The 21,335-nt window shown below is 38.5% G+C and overlaps 1 protein-coding gene across 5 annotated transcripts in view; it reads right to left on the bottom strand.

Annotated features, from left to right (window-relative positions):
- celsr1 (cadherin EGF LAG seven-pass G-type receptor 1) overlaps positions 1 to 21,335 on the bottom strand; it is a 211,118-nt gene that overhangs the window by 37,428 nt on the left and 152,355 nt on the right. For 4 of the 5 annotated variants that reach the window (XM_008111611.3, XM_062981675.1, XM_062981676.1 and 1 more), the window contains 13 exons: positions 19,273 to 19,439; positions 14,673 to 14,858; positions 13,547 to 13,660; positions 12,809 to 12,983; positions 11,816 to 11,957; positions 11,242 to 11,362; positions 10,024 to 10,207; positions 8,777 to 8,878; positions 7,528 to 7,622; positions 6,982 to 7,191; positions 5,179 to 5,362; positions 2,715 to 2,858; positions 1,653 to 1,848 (listed from right to left, as the gene is read on the bottom strand). In XM_008111611.3, the coding sequence (XP_008109818.2) occupies positions 1,653 to 1,848; positions 2,715 to 2,858; positions 5,179 to 5,362; positions 6,982 to 7,191; positions 7,528 to 7,622; positions 8,777 to 8,878; positions 10,024 to 10,207; positions 11,242 to 11,362; positions 11,816 to 11,957; positions 12,809 to 12,983; positions 13,547 to 13,660; positions 14,673 to 14,858; positions 19,273 to 19,439 (2,020 nt within the window). The remainder of the gene's footprint in view (positions 1 to 1,652; positions 1,849 to 2,714; positions 2,859 to 5,178; positions 5,363 to 6,981; positions 7,192 to 7,527; positions 7,623 to 8,776; positions 8,879 to 10,023; positions 10,208 to 11,241; positions 11,363 to 11,815; positions 11,958 to 12,808; positions 12,984 to 13,546; positions 13,661 to 14,672; positions 14,859 to 19,272; positions 19,440 to 21,335) is intronic. The other variant, XM_062981674.1, reaches the window with a different exon arrangement.

Genomic DNA, 21,335 nt, shown 5'->3' with positions numbered 1-21,335 from the left:
CATTCTCTGGCCTGTGTATACAGTAGTGTATTCAAGAGGCTTGGATGTGTTGGTGTGGAAAATAGGATGGGGAACCCACTTTGACAGACACAGTTAAAGGTAAAGGTTTTCCCCTGACATTAAGTCTAGTTGTGTCCAATTCTGGAGTTGGTGCTTATCTCCATTTCTAAGCCAAAGAGCCAGCAAAGTCATGTGGCCAGCATGACTGAATGGAGCGCTGTTACCTTCTTGCCAGAGTGGTACCTATTGATCTACTCACATTTGCATGTTTTCAAACTGCCAGATTGGCAGAAGCTGGGGCTAACAGTGGATGCTCACCCTGCTCTCAGGATTCAAACTGCCGACCTTTCAGTCAGTAAGTTTAGCAGCTCAGCAGTTTAACCTGCTGTGCATATACCTAAATTTGGATACCATCCCACTGTGTTCAATCAACATTAGGTAGTGGGTGAAGTAGTAAAAAGAATTCTAAAGAGACTATTCAAATGTGTACCTTCATCTCTTCATTAATTTTAATTTAAATGAAAAATCAAAATTGCATCATATATTATTATTATTAATTCTATTTATTACCTGCCTCTCTTTGTGGCTTGAGGTAGGGTACAACATGGTTAAAACATGGAGATAAAGCAAAACACTATTAAAATACACATAATAAAAGCACACAGGTAAAATACAGATTAAAATTCACCAATAAAATACAAGTTAAAATTCACAGGTTAAAATTGACCGGGTAGGCCTGCCAGAAAAGATTGGTCTTAAGTTGCATCTTAAATTCCAATAACACCCAACCCAGTGTCTCCAGATGATCTCTTCCAATCGTTTCATGTAAATGTTAAAAACACTGGGGATCAAATGGCTTCTTGTGGTATGCCATTTAGCAGTTCCTTTTTAGAGAAACAAGTTATTCTCAACCACCACCATCTGGAACCTGCCTGCAAGATACGACCAGAGCCACTGCAACACAGTGCCTCTGATCCCCAGCCCCTCCAGGCATTCCAGAAGGATACCATAGTCCGTGGCATCAAATACCGTTGAGAGATCTAGAAGCACCAACAGGGATACTCTCCCCCTATCAGTGTCAGGATGGAGATCATCCACTACAGTGATCATAGTAGTCTTAACTCTGTATCTTGCTCTGAAGCTGATTTGAAATGAGTCAAGGAAGTGTGTGTCATCCAAGACTGCCTGTAGTTGGAGAGCAACTATCTTCTTAATCAACTTGTTCAAAGAAGAAGGATTGGAGACTGGTCCCAGAACATAGTAAACGTTACCCAAGGCAATACTTTGGTAGCCTCCGGTGGCTCACTGTGTTAAAGCGCTGAGCTGCTGAACTTGCAGACCAAAAGGTCCCAGGTTCAAACCTGGGGAGCGGAGTGAGCACCCGCTGTTAGCCCAGCTTCTGCCAACCTAGCAGTTTGAAAACATGTAAATGTGAGTAGATCAATAGGTACCACTCGGGCGGGAAGGTAACTGCGTTCCATGCAGTCATGCTGGCCACATGACCAGGTGTCTACGGACAATGCCAGTTCTTCGGCTTAGAAATGGAGATGAGCACCAACCCCCAGAGTCGGACACGACTGGACTTAATGTCAGGGGAAACCTTTACCTTTACTACCCAAAGCAAGCTGAAAATCACTTTATGTAAATTTTACCTTAAACTCCTTCGGTCAGGGTCATAGCTCTCAGGCAAAAACCGTCCTAGTGTTCGGTATATGATCACAATGGCAGTAGCATGCTGGTTAGACTCTTCTGGATGTCGACGCTTTCTTTTGGTAAGTACCTTTTTGAAAATCTCATCTCCCTTCTTGGAAGGAAATATATAGTTTGCAGGTTTCATCGTAGGGACTGCTGAAGATGAAACCAATGCATGCTATTCTATTATCAAGTATATGAATTACCATTTAAAGAAATGCACTATAAAATTCAGGTAATTTAACAAGGACACATTTTTCTTTGCCATGTAAACATTGGTCAATATTCTTAGTTCAACATACTCTCCAAATCTGTCAGAAACTACACCTGAGCAAGCAGCAAAGTGGATGTCATTATGACACATGGATCACATGGTTTTTGTGTGGTCTTTGTCTCTGTATCAACTTGCACAAAGAAATGTGTTACACCTCCACAACACTGCCCATTAGTAGAAAATAATCAATATGGTGCAATTTTGAGTACGGTCATCAACTTATATAAACTGCAGCCACTAACTTACAAAGGATGTAAAGAAATGTATATAAATAGAGTATTGGCTTTTCTTTCCCCTAGTATTTCCAGCAACTAAGTATCACCACCTATACCTACATGCACAGTGTTATACAGTATTCTGACTTATGGTCAAAAATTATTTGAAGGCTAATCTATTATGATGATTTCTTGGCAATATTTGTTTAGAGGGGTTGTTTTAAGCATTCTCTGATGCTGAAAGACTATGATCTGTCCAAGTTTTACTCAGTGGGTTTCTATGGCTGAGTGCATGTTTGAACTCAGGTCTCCTGGCTGTATAGATATAGATATAGATAGATAATTATGCATCACATACTCTATAGAATTATGCATCACAGCTTTGCCTCTTCTAAGCACCCCTGGACAGCATAAATTATCTCCTTCACAGTGATTTGATCTTTACGTACGCAGCCCTGGACAGCATAAATTATCTCCTTCACAGTTGATGCGATCATTTATTCGAAGTTTCATAAACTTGGTGTATACTCTACCTTTTCTGTTGGAAGCTTTGAACAAAGTATCGGGAAACAAAACAGACGACTCCAAATCTCTAGGATAATCTTCTTTAATCGCATCAAACCGTGGGACTTTAGCTCCCGTAAAATTAGACTTTTCAAAGATGTCAACAGCAATAACTAACAAGAATAAAAATAGTTGGTCATAATATATATATATATGTGTATGTCACAAATTTATACGTACCATATAAAGTTCAAACCCAAAGCTTTAGCATACATGTAAAACTACATGGGTATTAAAAAGAAACCTGGATGTAACGCTTAAAGAATTCAGTTAACCTTAAGAAGGCATGTCTCAGTGGTAAAACAAACAAATAAATATGTAGACAGATAGTTCACTTACTTGTGCCTGCTTAGATGACTATTCCTGGCAATAAAACTTCTATATTCATGGTTTAAGAGAAGAATACAGAAATGAGGGCTCAGATGCCTCAGAAGTAACACTGAAAACTACTTGAGAAAGATATCTGAATTCTCTGATTTTATCAAAACTATCAGAGTTTCATGCCTAATAGTACTTTTATGTTATGAGTAGGCCACCCCCTCCCTGTTCTGAACAGCACATGGATTGTGATACAGGAAAAAGTCCATGGAAGATGGTTCTTTTTCTTTTGAGAAAGAGTTAATGCTATACCTCAAATTTTGTCAAAAAAGGACACTTTTCTGACTAGAGTGGCAGAAGGCAAGAACCTAAAAAAGCATATATCCCATTCTACTTTTGCAGTCATAATGGGGAAATGTCAGAGAGCCACTATTTCTCTGTCCATGTTAATGCTGCAGCTTACACTGACTTGTAGATAAGTTGACCCAGGTGTCTTTTGGTCAATTTTTAAAAAATTGACATGAGTATATAAAACACTTGGGAGCAAGCCCAATTGACCTCTGACTAAACATGCTCAGGCTTGTGTCCTAAATCCCTGATACTTCATGGAGCCAAAATTCTGCTGTCTCCCAACCACATCCTAGCTCACTGTATGGAACTTACACACATAAATAGAAACCCTGAGTGTCAAAACAAGATTTGTTTCCCTTGGCTGTATCTTTGGCACTTCTCCTTTATTCTTCCACAAGATCTTGCCAAATCCTTCAGCAGCAATTGCTATATTTGTTGCCACTGAACATTTACAAGGCAATTTTTTTGCCTACTAAAGACAGAGAAGAGCAAGTCCACTTTTACAACTGTACTGTTTGTTTTTTTCAGCACCCCAGCCTGCCTTTCCTGGGTCAAAGACTACAATTGCTGAACTGGGGACGCTGTAGTAGGTGAAAAGGGGAGCACAAGAGCACTAGGATCCTAGCTAGCTTCTTAGTTGAGTAGGTGCTGATTTTCAAGTGTACTTCATGAATAGGAGATACTGTCTATCTCTGAGCACCTGCCATTGTTCTTTGATGTCTTCAAAAAGACATATGTTTATTCCGGCACTGAAGTGTAAAACAATAGATCACTTTCACCAGCATTTCAGTTTCCTACCTCCAATAATTCCTGGTATTACCTGAACTCTGATTTACTGAGCTTGGAAACAAGCAACAGGGCAGCAAACAAGGGAAACAGGATAGAATGTAGGCCTGTATCTATGTGTCCATAATGAGGCTTTCTTCTGTTTCTAAAATATCATAGGCTACTGCAATTCATGGAGCTTATGGCAGTCATGTTGTAGTCTGGTCAACCAACATTTGTTTACCCACTAGGTCCAAATAATTCATAGAAAATCCATTTCGATGAGACAACACAGGCACAGCCTTTCCAGTTCCGTGTCAATTCATGCCAGATTTGTGAACCCATGCACTAATAGATGTTGTTGGACTTGGCAGTGGTAAGGCATAATGGGAGAAGTATTACAGATTCCCAATTTCCGATTCAAACTTCACTGACTGGTCAAAGATCAATGTCTGATATATTGATAATAGACTTGTCACTAATAATAATAAAGCTTATTTATATCATGCCCCCTCTCCCTGGAGGGACTCAGGGCGGCTAACAGAAAAACAAACAAATACAATAAATAATATAACACAGACAATAATCAAACATCAATAAAATAATAAAACAAAAACATAAATAAATAGAAAATTTAAAATACAATGAGACCCTCTAATGTCATTCTGACATTAGACAGTCAAACACTCTATCAAAGAAATTTTAGTCAATCCTATGGTCTTCCTCTATTGAATCCAATCTGCTGATAACTAAGTACAACCGTTCTGAAAGAAGAAGCACACCTCATTTTTAGATGATGCATATGCATGCCTCCAGTTTTTAAAATACTTGTATGTAACATAATAAAAGCAATAATCTATAGTATACAATTAATTGTGTACTGTTTAAGACTATCAAAAACTTTCAAAATTGATTAGCCTAACCAAATATTTGACCAAATAATGCAGATATTAACAAGTAACATCCAACAGAAAAATGATAGTCAAGGCAACGACTTACTCATGTTTGCAGCAACAATAATGAAAGGTTTCATGTAGGTCTTTTGCATGTTCTTTGCCACAGTGTTGAAATACTCCTCATAATGTTTCAGCAGATGTGCTGTGCCCCCCTCTGTCCTTTGAATGTGCTCCCAATGCTCTTTGGTGCTAGGCTCCAGCAAAGCACTACCTGCTCTTATGATATTCTACAAAGCAGAGAGAAAAAAACTATGCATGAAGTATCAAGAAGCAGTCAACAGTGTGTTCCAAAGAAGTAAACATGCACAATAAATACCTGAAAACCCAGCCTATTGTATTTTTGTTTTTATGAAAATGGGGGGGGGGGGATGGAAGCACCCACATCAAACTAAGACTCTGTTACAGACATTACATCTCATCCAAAGTTAGTATTGCAAATCCATTCTACTGAATCCTCTGGTAAAGCACCAGAGGAGGCCAGTGACTTGAAACAGAAATTATATCCACTTATGAGCAGAAAGGAAAACACCAGAGGCAGGAGTGGCTGGGTCAGCATGTATAATGGAGTGAAGGGTGTACATAGGCCAATATTACTACAGTGATGCCTTGAGTTATGAGTTTAATTCATTCCACGGCCAAGCTCTTAACTCAAATTGCTCTTATTTCAAAGCGAATTTCCCATTGAAATGCTCTTAATCTATTTCGGTCCTCTGAAACCCCCCTAATTTTTTTGTTACGGATTTTTAAATAAGAAAATGTACTTTATAAATAACAAATAATTTATAAATGCACATTCATGGGGAATAAAAAAAGAAAAAGTTTAAAATAGCAGAAGCACAAAGTTGTGGCAAGGAAGCACAAGGGAAGAGGCAGAAGCATCATTTTCTTCATTCTGTACTCACTCCAGCCTTCCTCCCTCTCTTGTGCTCTCTCCCTCTCTCTCTTCATGAAGCTGAACATACCAGGAATAAAAATCACACAAAATAAACTAACCCAGTGTTCATCAAAACGGACAAGAGCAAAGCGGACAAGAGCACAAGGCACGAAGGCTGCTCCTTTGAAGCCCTAAAGCCCTGTACTCTCATGCTACACCTCTCCTGTGCTAGCTCTTAACGCAAAATGCTGCTAGTATGTAAAAGTGAAATCTGGGCTGGGCTACAGCTCTTCACTCAAAACACTCTTAAGTTGCGATGCTCTTAAGTCAGGTTCCACTGTACTACTATTATTACTATTGTTAGTAGTTAGTAATCATTATTGTATTAATAATTCACACTGCATATGAGGATCTTCACATGATTTGGCTTATTGTAAAATCAATCTGATCAGTTTAAACAATTTTAAACCACTCATGTCTGTTTGAATTGCAGTTTCCGTTTTGATTTTGTTAATTACACAATTTGAGTAAGTTTGCATTGCGTAAGAGGGATTTTTTTTCTGGCCTCAAGCAGAAGACTATAATATTTGCAACTGTTTCTAAATAATTTTTGTCTCTGTTGTTTTTTTTGGTAGGCAGAAAAGTAATTTATAAATACTTCTGGGTAACAGTAATAAAAATAATCACTTCATTTAAAAAATATTTCTACGTGGTACTTCAAGATGCAAGAATGCATGCATTCAGGATACCCTGTCTCTACATTACATTAGTGCTACCTTTTGTTTCATCTGTCCACTGAACTGAAAGAGGCCTTTGCCGAATAACCTTATGATATGCAGTCTCTATGACATACTTTGCTATGCCTTTCTGAGATGAATCATTGCACAGAATGCACCTGCATTCTTTCTAGAGCTGATTTTCCATATGTAGCTAACAATCTGTGTCCCCTCTAAATCATTTCAACTTTCTTACCTCGTTGAAATCCACATCCCTCGTTGCAGCGAGATCAAACCCTTGCTGCTGGCTCTCATACTGCAATACCCTGATCATCATCTGGTAGGCTGTTCGCACATCATTCCCATAGAAGGAGCCTGTGTGGTTTGTAGCACTATGGAGAACTTTCGCAATCTGCACAGACTTATCACCATCCATGTTGGTCTCATTGCGCAGAAGCTTCTCGTTCTGAAGCAGACCAAAAAACAACAACAAAGGTTCAAAGCTCTATCTCATGTTTGATAAGGGTTTAGTGGGATATATTTATAACACACATGTATATACCCGTATGTGTACATGTGGAAGAAAAGGACACATGTAAGGCTAGCACCTATTTCCATATCCCACCGTATACAAGGCCAAAAGAAAATGTGAACCAGGCCTTAGTGGTTTTGGCAATATTGTCACGTGTGCAATTTTGTGAATGGGAGATGACAGAATGCTTTGCATAGCAAGGGATACAACTAAAAGATACTCTGCAATCTTTCTGCATTTATTAAGGAACTCTAAGCACCCTGTTCTTACCATGATTTTAAGATCCATGAAGCCAACTGTCGTACAGTTAAAAAGTTCAGGAGGCAGCCAACCCTTTTCACTGTTACAATGCCGAACAGCATTTCCTAAAAGAAATCAATTAGTGAGAGCTATGTAGGTTGGCCATTGCATATTTAATTTTTATCAGAAAATTAAAAAGTTATATCTTTCTGGTGCATTAAAGAAAATAATTCCTTATGCATATAAATGTGATATATAAAAGGAATACTTTGAAACGTTACTGATGTTCCAAGTCAGAATTTTTGATCAGTTGAACAAAGGTCTGCTGGCTAATATCATACCAATTGCTTTACATAACACATTATTTTAAATTATGCTTCACTCTGAAATACATTTCACAATACTACAGAATAAAAGGAGGAGAATAATCCAGTTACAGTTTCCTCAGGACTTGTGGGACTCCCCTGCAAACATCAAACCCACCGCATATTGCAACCACTTCATAATCTACTATATTTTACAGTTTGATCTTTCATTAGCTCTATTCAGAGGTGGCTGGTTTCTTCCATAGCAGTGAGGCCAGTGATTTTAGTTCAGGTTTCTCCTGAAGTTAAAGGACCTATTCAAGGTACGGAACCTTTTCTGAAAACAGAATGAAGCATCTTTGATAGCCCTTTTAAAGACAAGATTAAAACCTTGAGCAATGCCCCATCTACACTATTACATAATGCAGTTTTATAATGCAGTTTAACTTCACTGAACTGTGTTATATGAGCCTACACTGCCATATAATGTAGTTCAATGCAGTTAAACTGCATTATGAAACTGCATCACATGGCAGCATAGGTGGGTCTGAATTTACTGTCCCAATAGCATAATAGTCATCAGCTCTATTCAGGCACACAGAAGTGCAAAATCCAAGTTCTGACTTCACAGAGAACTTCCATTTGCAGGAAGCATTTCCTCTTTAAAACAATGTCTTTTCTATGTAAGCATGGCTGTATGCTAAATTCCCTTTGTGCACCTGAACAGCATTAACCTCAATGTGTATTTCAATATGGTCTTTAATAACTGAAACTATATTTATTTTTATTTACTGTGTCAGAAGCAAATTGAGAATACAGTTATAATGTATACAAAAACCACAAACAAAGTTTAAAACTTGGCAGTGTTCATATCTGAGTTTTCTTTGCCACATTTTGATGATATATTTTTTCCTGAATATACACCAAACTTTTTGAGCTACAACAACTCTTACCATCTTAACTATTCCACTTACCAACTGATCCTTTGGGACAGGGCACAGCAGCAGGCTGTCCAAATTTTGTCTGTGGCCACCAAATGCCAGCCTCAAATGCTTTGGGACATCCATTATAAACCACTGTGTGAAGTTGATGAGAAGGAACACAATATAATAGCACTGAATTGATAGTGGAAATATGTTTTGTTTATGTAGATATGGGGTGGGGATCGTCCTTCACTATTGGCTGTGTTGGCAAGGGTTAATATCAACTGCCATTCGGAAATATCTGCAGAGGCAACATGTTCTCTGCCTCAGCTTTAAACAAATATTCATAGACACCATGGTAGAATATCCAAGAACAGTATGTCTTCAATAAATAAGCGAGGCTAGTTATTGACATGACATCTGCTTTCAATTTCAAGAAAAACAAAAGATAAAGCAAGATCTTATAGAACAGTATAATGTTTGCCTTTTTAAACTGATCTAAATATAAATTCCAAACAGGTAAGCAATTTCTTCTGCATTAGGGAGATTAAAAACATTAGCTGAAGACAATCTGAATATTTTCTTGTATTAGATTTGTTCAACGCCACTGCTTGGTTACAAGCAACTTCATAAAGAATGGGCACTCTGTATGGCTCCTTCTACACTGCCATATAATCTAGATTATCAAAACAGATAATCTACATAATCTACTTTGAAGTAGATCATATGAGTCTACATTGCTATATAATTCAGTTCAAAGCAGATAATCTGGATTTTATGTGGCAGTGTAAAAGGGGTCTTCGTATTTTGAAAAATGGCTTAGCCGTTCATTAAACATTATTCATTTATATGCAATATACAATGGGCCCCTTTTATTTGTGGGTAATATGGTTTAAGGCCTCCCTTGGATATATAAGACCGTGGATAACAGCAAATCCTACAGTGACTATTCCTGAACTGGAAGATACCACACTAGAACATCTAGAGAGGCCAATGAACACTTCTGGGGAGGGGGGGGGATTTTTTTTTAGAGTATAGGTAAGTAAAACCATGGCTGTTGAATCCATGGCTAAGGTGGACATACTGTAGTTCTGGGAGCTTTGTCCTGAAAGCTCTGGAGAACTAGGTTCTATCCCTGTTCAAGAGTGACTAGGTGTGATCAAAGTAGTGAACAAGGCCTCAGTACACCAAATGGGCTTTATTATTATGATTAATTTATTTCTATCCCGCTTTTCTCCTGCCTCAGGACTCAAAGCGATGAACAACATATAAAAAAAAGAACAAAAACAAGAAAATACCTTCACAGCCATGAACGGTGACTTCAGCAAAGGGATTATCACAACGATTGCACTGTCGGCCAATCACTCCTGCTTTACAGGGACACTGTCCTGTTTCATTGTCACAGGTGCGATTTTGGGAACCAGAAGGTAAACAGTCACACGGATAGCAAGTGTCACTGTTTTGTGGTCTGTAATGATTTGCCTGGAAAAAGAAAGACATTTCCATTTATGTTTGCATATCAGGAATGTAAGCAGTGGACAAGAACTGCTGCTAATAAAGACTTTTAGGGGAAAGAACACTGTGGTCATGGGGAAGATGGCTTTAAACTGCATGCTAATTCACTGTTTAGCCTTAGTTTTCCATTACATGTGAATTACTCTTCAAACAGTTTGGAAAAAAATGAAGACTATGAAATTATCTGTACATTTCAGAATCAAAGATTTATTTTCTGTATAGGAAAAACATGTTTGACAGTCCAATAGGAAATCAGACTTCTTTATGCAACCACATTCTTCAGACATAACATTAAAATGTGTCTGTGTATGCAAAACATACATATGACTGAGGCCCCTTCCACACTACCCCTATATCTCAGGATCTTATCCCAGATTATTTTCTTATCCCAGATTATCTGGCAGTGGAGATGCATATAATCGAGTTTAAAGCAGATACTCTGGGATCGGATCCTGGGATATAGGGCCAGTGTAGAAGGGGCCTAAGTCAAAGGTGGTCATCATATATACTCTTTATCCATTATGTGAAGAGGCCTCTATGTTGACTGCTGACCAGAAGTTAACAATGTGTGCAGTTTGTATAAACCACCTCAAATGGAAGTGAAAGTTCACCTAGCAAACACCATGTTCGCCTAGCAAACTTTTCTTCTTCAAGCATTTACCTAGTTTGGGCAAGGTGGACAGAGACTGAATTTTTTCAATTGGTATTCCTGGGATACAGCCAGAATGCTTTCCTCAGCCTTCTCCACATGAGAAAGGAGAACGATCCATCCTTGTATGAAACCAGGGACTGGAAATAACAGCACAGACCTCCTTGAGTAGACGGGGAAAATCTTAGTAAAGATAAAGGGGCCTTCTCTTCATCTCAAAGGTGAAATATTTGGGTGGAGAAAACCTGGAGTCACTAACAGGACAGACTCTAACCTATGATCTGATGGTTTGCTTGTCCTACTCTAGCCTGAACAAGGATTTCATTTACAAAATGATTGTATGTCTTCTTACCATACACCGACACTCTCCATTAGTCTTATTGCAATCGGGATCAAAGCCCTTACTGATCTCACAGTTGCAAGGCCCACAAATGGGATTTCCCCACCAGCCTCTGGGACACGGCAAATCAATCCTACAAAAAAAGGAAATGCAAAAGAAAAAAAACCAGTATTGGAATTATTAGAAAAGAAAATGCATTCTTCTCTTGCACAGAAACTAGTAAGCTTCATCTTGCCTTGTTGTGCTTGCTTTTCATACGAACACTGATGAAAAAAATTGAGCAGACCAACTAGGAGAAATTACTTTTTCTCTGTTATAGATTAAATAGACATGCTAATTAGCATAACTGTAGTAAAATAAAATTATTCAATAAGTGAGCCATAATCTCCAGTAAAGCTGATGGCAATATCTGGTTATGCTTGAAGTTACAATTACCTTCCCTTTGCATGCTTTTGTACATAAAATAGAAGTTTAAGAAGCTGTTGTCTTAATCCAGCCTTCTTTTTTATAACACTATATTATCAGCAGAAGGGAAGGTGGGATGTGAACTGAAACGCGTAAAATAAGAATAGTATCATTTGCTTACTTGCTTTCACAATATTGTCCATAATAGCTTTGCCCACATTCACAGGTGTATCCATGAGAAGAGCTTGGCTTATGGACACAAGCAGAGACGTGTTGACATGGATTCAGGCTACACACATCAACACAGTCTGTCCCAAAGAACCCTGAGGAGACAAAGTTATAGACATCTAGCAACCACTGTATAATTTATGAGTCTCAGAAGATCATCTATTTTGAAGTCAAAAAGTAATAACATTTCTTGAGCTGTTAGTAAATTTTCCTCCTTCCACAAGACTGTATTGAAAGGATAACAAAAGACACTACTCTTCTATATTTAAATAGATACCACTTAAATAACTGTCTTTGGAGGATATTTTTAGCCTATGATGTTAATGAAAATGAATTTATTTTCTTCTGCAAGTTATGCATGATGACAAAAAGCCTTAAAATTAAAGTATTAATTCAAAATTCTGTAGTTTCATGCAGTACCTGAGAGTAAAGCATAATATTAAACATATTAATTAAACATATGCTAAACTATACACTCTATGAAGCACAGTAAATGACATTTACTTCTGGTGTGACACATTTCACAATTTGCTGTATTTTTCTGTATGGGAAAATCATGTTTGATGTTTACAAGTTCTGATGTTTACATCAGAAGTAAATCTGAAAAATCTAGTTTGAAAGAAAATGAATTACACAAAGTCCATGTTAAATTATTCTGCCCAAAGTACAAACAATACTTAAACTACAAAGAATACTTTCAAAGTTATGCAAACTGAAATCTATACAAGCTTAAACAGTGTTCAAATATCAATTTTTAAAAATGAAAAATAATTTTGAAGAGGAATTTGGGGTTTTTTTGTATAAATTGTAAGCTGCTCCTCATTCTATAAAAGATAAAATTTCACATATATATTTATATGATACCATTTAAAAAAATCAGAATAATAGAATTTTAGAATCCAGAACAATCATATTATTACCATTTAATTACTTTTATCAATTTTACCTGGATCACAAATGCACGAATAACTGTCCCAGTCATCACTACAATAGCTGTGCAGGGGGCAAGGATTAGAATCACAGGGATTGTCCACTTCACAGCCTTCTGTCACATGAATCTTGGTGGCCTGCTCCGTATTCAAAGTAGCTACATTTGTAGGTGTCTCTCCCATTCTCACTCCCTGTAAAGGCAAGACAGGGCAGAAACAATGTTAACATCAACACAGTATTTCAGAGCTTGTTTAAACAAGTACGGTAAACACTACACATAGTAGTAAAATATCACAATAAAAATTTTTACAGGTTGTCTGAATGATACTGATACACTGCAACCCACTGACCTAAATCCTCATACAGGTGAAACACTGAACTATGTCTCATGGAAAATGGAAACACCTCTTTGCAACCATGCTGGGAGGCAGCGGGGGAGGGGGGGTTGTGATGTTTCATCATTCAGACATCCTGTCAAACCATAATATATATGCAACAAGATCCAACCTCACTGATGCTAAATCAGTTGAGGGCCCTAATAAAGCAGACACCATACTTCATAAGACCTAGGTTTAAAAAAAACCCCAAGAAATTAAAACAGTAAACAACTAAATTGGATGTTAGCTTAATTTCAGTTAAAATTAAAAGAATGCAAACACAGTTATATACTACTCCATCACTATAAAGCAGCTTATTCTTGGAGGACACAGGAATGCTCTCATGAGAAACGTATTTTCTAATGTTCAGTTTTTACCTGGAGACAGCCGTAGAAACCCTGCTGAACAGAGACATGATCTCCAGAGACGCCTCCCACAATAATGCTTTTCATTTTTAGTCCAGGTAACTGATTTCCAATCTGTACAGTGCTCTGAAAGGAAGAATAGTTGTTAAAAGCAGTTGTTTCTTCGTCTATGAATTCTCAGTTACAATATTTTACTGATAAACTGAGAAAAACGTAATCAAGAATAAGCTTAAAGTGGTAATGGAAGCTAATCACGCTGTACTTCTGATAAGAAAGTATTTCCAAAAGGTAGAATGTCTTTTATTCTCTGTTCATTCAACTGGAACCCACAGATAGATTCAAATAGACTATTTTCTTTCTTCACAAGTCTCTAATTCTTCAGCTACATAAATGGAAATCAAGTTGATCTGAATTTAGTTTTGAATTCAAGGTGTAATACCCTATATACTCATGTATAAGTCTAGAAATTTTATCAGCCCAAAAAACCTGGATCGACTTCTCCACCAGTTAATCTGAGTACTGTACAACACTCTTATCAAAAGCAGAAGAACAAGCAGAAGAGGAAAAAGAGAAAGATGATGAAAGAGAAACATCTTCTCTGAGTAGAGTGGCAAGAGGCAATACCTTACTCTGACCCATGGGAATGTAAAAGAAGCACCTTCTACTCTCCACTGTGGTGTCACTTCTGGCCTTCTTGAATGCCTAAGCAGGCAAAATGGTGGTGTCAGCAGGGTAATGCCCCCCTGAGGCAGCATGCATATTCTTTGTTCTGGAGAATTACTCTTGACTTATCCATATCAAAATCCATAATTTTGGACACGAAACCTGCCCTAGACTTACACATGAGATTGATTTATACATGAGCATACAGTATATGAATTCTAGAAAAGTTATGAAATCTTGCCTAATAAACAACGGTGAACACTACCATGTACTTTTGGAGAAAAGGGATCCATCCCACAGTAGAGGGAAAATAAAAATAACTGATTTGGCACTATTCATTACTGTCATGCTTTATGGCAATGAGACTGATTCTAGGACTTGGTCTCAATGACTCTTGTGGTCTCTTCTGACTCTATGATTCTATGGTCTCATTTTGTAGAGCTAAAGGTTATCATTGGCATTATTATCTCCTCACCTGATACATCCCATAGTCCAGGGTCACAACAGCCAAGTACTTGATGTCTTTGCCATCTTTTGCGCTCTTCAGCTCAATTAGTAAGTGATGCCACTCGCCATCACTGACTCGGGACTGGGCCATTGTTAAATTGGCTATTTTGTTCAGTCCATCATAAACTTCAAAAACCACATGTTTATTCAGTATCTGTTAAAAACAAATACAGCTGTTTTTCATTGATGTAAAAAAAACACCTCTTTAAATATCCTGCCACATACAAATAGTTATGCATATATTTCTCTGTTCCATTTGTATCCAATTGGGATGTGAAGAGAGTGAAGGTTGCAGCTTCCTAGATTATTTTTAAATATACAGTAAAGTCTCACTTATCCAACATAAACGGGCCAGCAGAACACTGGATAAGCGAAAATGTTGGATAATAAGGAGGGATTAAGGAAAAGCCTATTAAACATCAAATTATGTTATGATTTTACACATTAATCACCAAAACATCATGCTTTACAACAAATGGATAGAAAAAGCAGTTCAGTACACGATAACGTTATGTAATAATTACTGTATTTATGAATTTAGCACCAAAATTTTGCAATTTATTGAAAAATTGACTACAAAAACATTGACTGCTAAAAGGCAAACTGTGTTGGATAATACAGAACCTTGGATAAGCGGAGCTTGGATAAGCGAGACTCTACTGTATGTTGAAAAATATTTATCTAAAATATATACTGAAAACTACATTCTGATTCCACTTGTACTCAATCTGTTATTCCAGAAGCATTTATGGCAAAACTGTTGTTTCAACTACTAATATGACAAACACAGAGTTTTTCCTGTCCTGGAAAATCTAAATGCCCAATCAGGAAGAATACTGTGAGAATACAACCTTTTATGAATGAGATGAAATTACTCTCCTCCACACATTTCTATAGGTCTATTGTGGTAGTTCTCAAACTTGTGTCCCTTGATGTTGTCGAATTACAACTCCCTGAATCACGGGCCAGGTTGGTGGGGCTTTTACGATTTAACAACTGTGGCCTTAAATTTGTCCCAGAAGCTATTTGCCCTAGAATTATGTAAATTGACTAGGGGTAAATTAAAAAAAAAATGTGCTGATGGACTCTTCTTCCCATAATAAGGAGAGATTTTCATTGATCATCCCTATTAAGACACATGGATGTAGGTTTGGCTACATCCATGCATTTTGACTACATCCTACAAGCTGAAAGAAGAAATCTTTTGATATGCTGAACCATGTAATACTAATTCTTGTAGTTTTCCTGATAGAAATCCTATCAGCTATTTACAGAGAATGACAGAATTAGGAAAAATTACATTATATTATATATTTTTAATAAGCTTCAAGTACAATTCTTGTCCTGAAATGTGCTGCTTGGAAGAGGCTAAGAATGGAAAGAGATGCTGCTCTCCTGCTAGAGAGGAGTTCTATTTGCATGTTGGTATGTGTGGAATAGCTAGCCAAAAAGTTCTCAAAACTTCTACAGAAAGCAGCTAATGATAAATTTGAAATCGTGGCGCTCCAAGGCAGGACGTTAGGGAGGAGTTCTCTTTCTCAATACAAGAGATGCCTGGAATCAGAAGTGAATAAGCCCCCATCTACACTGACCAGTTAGGGAGCCTCTAGTGGCTCAGTGTGTTAAAGCACTGAACTGCTGAACTTGCAGACCGAAAGGCCCCAGGTTCAAACCCGGGGAGCGGAATGAGCGCCCGCTATTAGCTCCAGCTTCTGCCAACCTAGCAGTTCGAAAACATGCAAATGTGTGTAGATCAATAGGTACCGCTCAGGCGGGAAGGTAACGGCGCTCCATGCAGTCATGCCGGCCACATGACCTTGGAGGTGTCTAAGGACAACAACGGCTCTTCGGCTTAGAAATGGAGATGAGCACCAACCCCCAGAGTCGGACACAACTGGACTTAACGTCAGGGGAAACCTTTACCTTGACCTTTTTTACACTGACCAATTAATGCAGTTTCAAACTGGTATTGAAAAAAGTGGTTTTGCTGTATACATTATTACATAGGAAATCCCAGAACCAGTTTGAGGCCTGGATGGTGATTACATAAACCACAGAACACTGGTGCACATGCTTTTTTTGCATGCTTTTGTGGCCATTTGTTATCTACCTGTTATCTAGCTACAAGAGTTTGAAGCTAACTGAGAACTGCATTAAATGGTCAGTGTAGATCGCAAAGTGAGTTCTTTTTCAATTAAACTAACCTTTGTTAAAACAAGCAAAGAAGCAAGCAAACAAACAAACAATACACCAATAACAACAAAAAAGTTTGCTTTCATACTGCTTGGCCAATACATACCTGTCTTGCTTAAAATTGCTCTGTACCTAGCCTGACTAAAATCTGATCAATTTTCAATACTCTAACAGGGAGAGACTTTTGCCATATTTGATCTATTTTGGTTTTTCCATCAATCAAAGTAAGATGCAAGTTGTTGGGATATGTATGTGTGTATCTATGTATTGAAATGAATCTATCAGCTGCTCCAAATGAATCAAACACTGACTATATAACCACAAAACTATACCTGAATTACTACAGATTAGGGAATCTAGCACAAGCAGTTCTCAAATGTAGTCTGTGGAACTATACAAAAACCTGTGTCGAAATCAATTATGATACAGGTGGAGGATTTAGCACAATTAACTCAAGTAGCACAATTAACCCCTGCAGTAGCTACTACAGAGGGTTTAAAAAAATAACTTTAGAAGTTTACTACCTATTGTTAAACTAATGGGAATCTGAAACCCTTGCTGATGTACCTGAGATCTACCAGTAGATTTCAAACTAGCTTCTGTTTGACCTTGCTATAACACCTATTCAGTCTGGAGGTAAACAAAGGAATAGGATTTTAAAAATAAGATCCAGACTGGCTAGTTTGTACACGAATGTAAAAAAAAAAACTAACCCAAGAGCAAGTGTGACTGAGTTAGTGACAAATATGTGAGGTATCTCACAACAATTTGAATAACTGACCTCTCTTATATAAATTTTGGCTGCAAACCTAGTTCAAAATTTCTGCAGCATTTTTGTAAAAAAATTTGTCTTTCAACCCAAGTAACCTGACTTCATTTCCTCATACAGTAAAATTTCAGGAGTTAATGTTGCACTCCTAAACACAATGGAGAGAGAAATGCCATCATACTCAACCTCTGAGTAAGCACACACAGGATTGTGCTGGAAAATGATCTTCCTTATTATTTATCTATTAATTAAAATATATCCCATCCCATACCATGAGTTATCAGAGCAGTGTACAAATGAAATCAAATAATAATCAGGTGAAAACATGTAAAATATCTTAAACAGATCAAACAATTTAACAGTAAGATTAAAACAATTGAAAATCAATTTAAAAAACCAGCTATATTTTTACTTGATGATAAAAGAGGCTAGCATTGGCTCCAAATAGGCCTCCAAGCATCCCACAACTAGGGTGGCAGAGCCCTGAATTCCCTGAGCCATGTCCTCCATATTGTCTCTATTGATGGAACAAAGAGGAGCCTATCCAGTAGAATTCAATTCTCAGGTAGGTATATATAGTGAAAGAAACTCTCTCAAAGATCAAGGTCCCAAGCCAAGTAGGGCTTTAAGTATCACCACCAGCAGTCTAAAGCATATTAGCAACCACTACAGTTCCTTTAAGACCAATGATATCTCTATGATATTGTAGTAAGCAATCTGGCTGTTGCATCTTGCATTACCTGTAGCTTCAAAATCAAATCCAAAGGCAAACCTTCAATTACCCATTACAGTGGGTAATTAGTAGTCCACATTATCTATGTTCAACCTAGGAAAAGCTGTAGCTGGTGGACTAGTTGAAACTGACCCAAATTCTCCAAGCCACTTGTGTTTCCAGTAACAAGGATGAAACCAAAACTACTTCCACACCATGCATTCATTCCTTCAAGGAGAGTTTAACTGATGCACAGGCTGTTTACTTAGTTTCCGGACCCAAGTACCAGCAATCTCCACAGCCTCTGTCTTACCAGGATAAACTTTATTGCTCCATTTTAGTTTATTGGTCCTCATCTAGCGCACAACTGTGTTGATATATTGGGCCACCACTTTCACAGCCCCAACTAACTCTGCTGACAAGAAGTACCATATGTATATCTGAGTGTAACCATAGTACGGACAGCCAGAAATTGCACATAATGTTGCACTGCTGTAAGAGCAGCTGTTGCAGCAATGCCCCATAGAATCCTGGGATTTGCAGTGTATGGATAGTTGTTTAGAATGATCAATTCTGGTGCCTCATTAAACTACAAGTCCCAAGATTCCATAGGATGGGGCCAAAGTAGCTCAAGTGCAATAATAGCACTATAATTGTGTAGAGTGAATAGGTCCATGATCTCTTTGGGCTCAACTGCAACAAACATCCTGGCTGGCTAATTAAGGATGTAATATTAGATGCAAATACATACATATATTTAGTCCTTACTGATCTCCCATTGCATTTGCTCTCAGATCTATGCTATCTGTACTCTGTGACAAGCACAGACATTTAAATTTAGTTTCAAAGTTTGTTATTTAATGATATTCTATGGTTATTAATGAAATAACTTACCTGAATGTTGATTTTTGATGACAGCCCTGCATTAGCTTGCATTAACATACCGTTAACCTTCCGTGTTCTAAACATGAGACCAATGTACCATGGTACAGAAATAGTGATATCAAGATCACTCCAGATGATGATGCTCTCCCCAGTAAAACGGTAAGGAAAAGTCATGACTGCAGTAAAGGACAAAAGGGAAAACCAAAGAAACAAAAAAAATTAAAAGAAAAGCTTTAAAATGTTGGGGTGGGATAAGAAAGAGAGAGAAAAAGTATGTTTTCCCAATGGAATTCTCAGTTATTGACAAAAAAATGAACACCACAGAAATAATTTTTCAAAAACAGCATAGAACTCCTAGATATGGTAACCTAGGGATAAGTTTAGAACATTTGAAGAAATTTGCTTGGAAGAATGCAGATATTCTTTAGAAGTTTAGGAACAGGTTAAATAAGCACACAATTAAGATGCTGACAACTTTCTAAAGCCACATAATAGCACATCCATTCTTCTAAACTACAGAGTTAAACACAATGATTGCCCTTTAATTGTCATTCTGTAGAACCTTGGGATTTGTTGTTTAGAGGGAATTTTAATATTATCAGCCAGAAAATTCTATAGTCCCCCACCAAACGGAAACTCTCATGATTTGTTATGAATTTGTCAGGGAAACTAAAGTAGGAACAAAATACTGTCGTTGTGTAATGTAAAAGGACCTGAGAAGCAGGGGCTGTGCCCTTTTGCTGAACTGAACAACACACATTTTTCTGTGCAAAACTGATTTTTACGCAAAACTACAAAGGCTAGGATTTTAAGTAAAATCATGCCACTATAATCGTGTATTGTGAAACGGTTCCTACTCATGATAGAAATCTGGGCCTCCAGGTTCAAAGCTGAGCTCAGGAGGATACTCAAATGGTAAACTTTTACCTTCATGACAGTGTAACCTCATCCAAGACAGGCTGCATCCCTGTACTCTGATTTGCCTTATGACTGACCAGGAGGACCTCTGCTTCATCTGAACTGAGCTGCAATTTGTTTGCTTTCATAAAAACTGTTATTGATGCCAGATACTGGTTTAGAACTGAAAAAAGTTTGTTTTAATTCAATGGAAGGAAGAAATTGTGTGGATGCCATCAGCACCCCAAACCTCCAGAAAACGTCTCCTCTTAGTTTCATACAGATGTTCAATAACATTGAAGATATAAGAGTCCTCAGAGACTCCACAGATTAATGGGAGAGAAGATGACCAGGTATTGTCTGAGCTTTCCTTCCAGAAAGGAATGGAGAAACTGCAAAGAAGTGTCTCCAAGTCAAGTGAACACGTATATCTGGTCTATCCCTTCCCTGTCCACTTCTCAACAAATAATTGTCCACTAAGGAAACCAAAGTCATGTTCTTCCCATAACCAGGTCTGAAATAATCAAAGGATGAGAGCAACCAATTTCACCAAGGAATCACTACATGTTTATAGTACCTAGCAGAATTTAATACATACATAGGTCTTTCAAACCTCAGTCTAGGAAAGGGCAAATGAATGGGGTTCGAAGTCAATTTTGACGAGAGGTCCACACTACAGGCGACCAGAGGCGGTCCAACCACCAGGCCAGGGAAGCATTTGCCTGTGGCGCCATCGTCTCAGGGGTGCAGTCGGGCCCCCGGGAGGATGGCGCCACCCCCGCCTCCTTCTCCTTCAGGCCTGGGCCTTCCCGCCGCAGCGGGAAGGCCCATCCAGGCCTGAAGGAGAAGGCCCATCCAGGCTGGCTGGGCCTTCCCACCATGGCCCACGCGCCCTGGCCCTGCCTCCCACACAGCATGGGAGGCAGGGCCAGGGTGAGCGGCGTGGGAGGCAGGGCCACGTCTGGCCCCGCCTCCCGCAGCGTGCAGCCTGGCCCAGCCTCCCAGGCCCGAAGGACAAGGCCCATCCAGGTTGGATGGGCTTTCCTGCTGCGGGCCCTCGCGCACTGGCCCCCGGCAGGAGGTGTGGTCGCGCAACATGGGAGACGTGGCTGCCTGACGTGGGAGACGGGGCCAGGGTGCATGGCGCGGGAGGCGGGGCCAGGTCTGGCCATGCC

This window comes from Anolis carolinensis, chromosome 5 (genome assembly GCF_035594765.1).
Source record: "Anolis carolinensis isolate JA03-04 chromosome 5, rAnoCar3.1.pri, whole genome shotgun sequence".
In the NCBI taxonomy this organism is placed as follows: Eukaryota; Metazoa; Chordata; class Lepidosauria; order Squamata; family Dactyloidae; genus Anolis; species Anolis carolinensis.
This window is presented reverse-complemented; position numbering and strand designations above follow the sequence as displayed.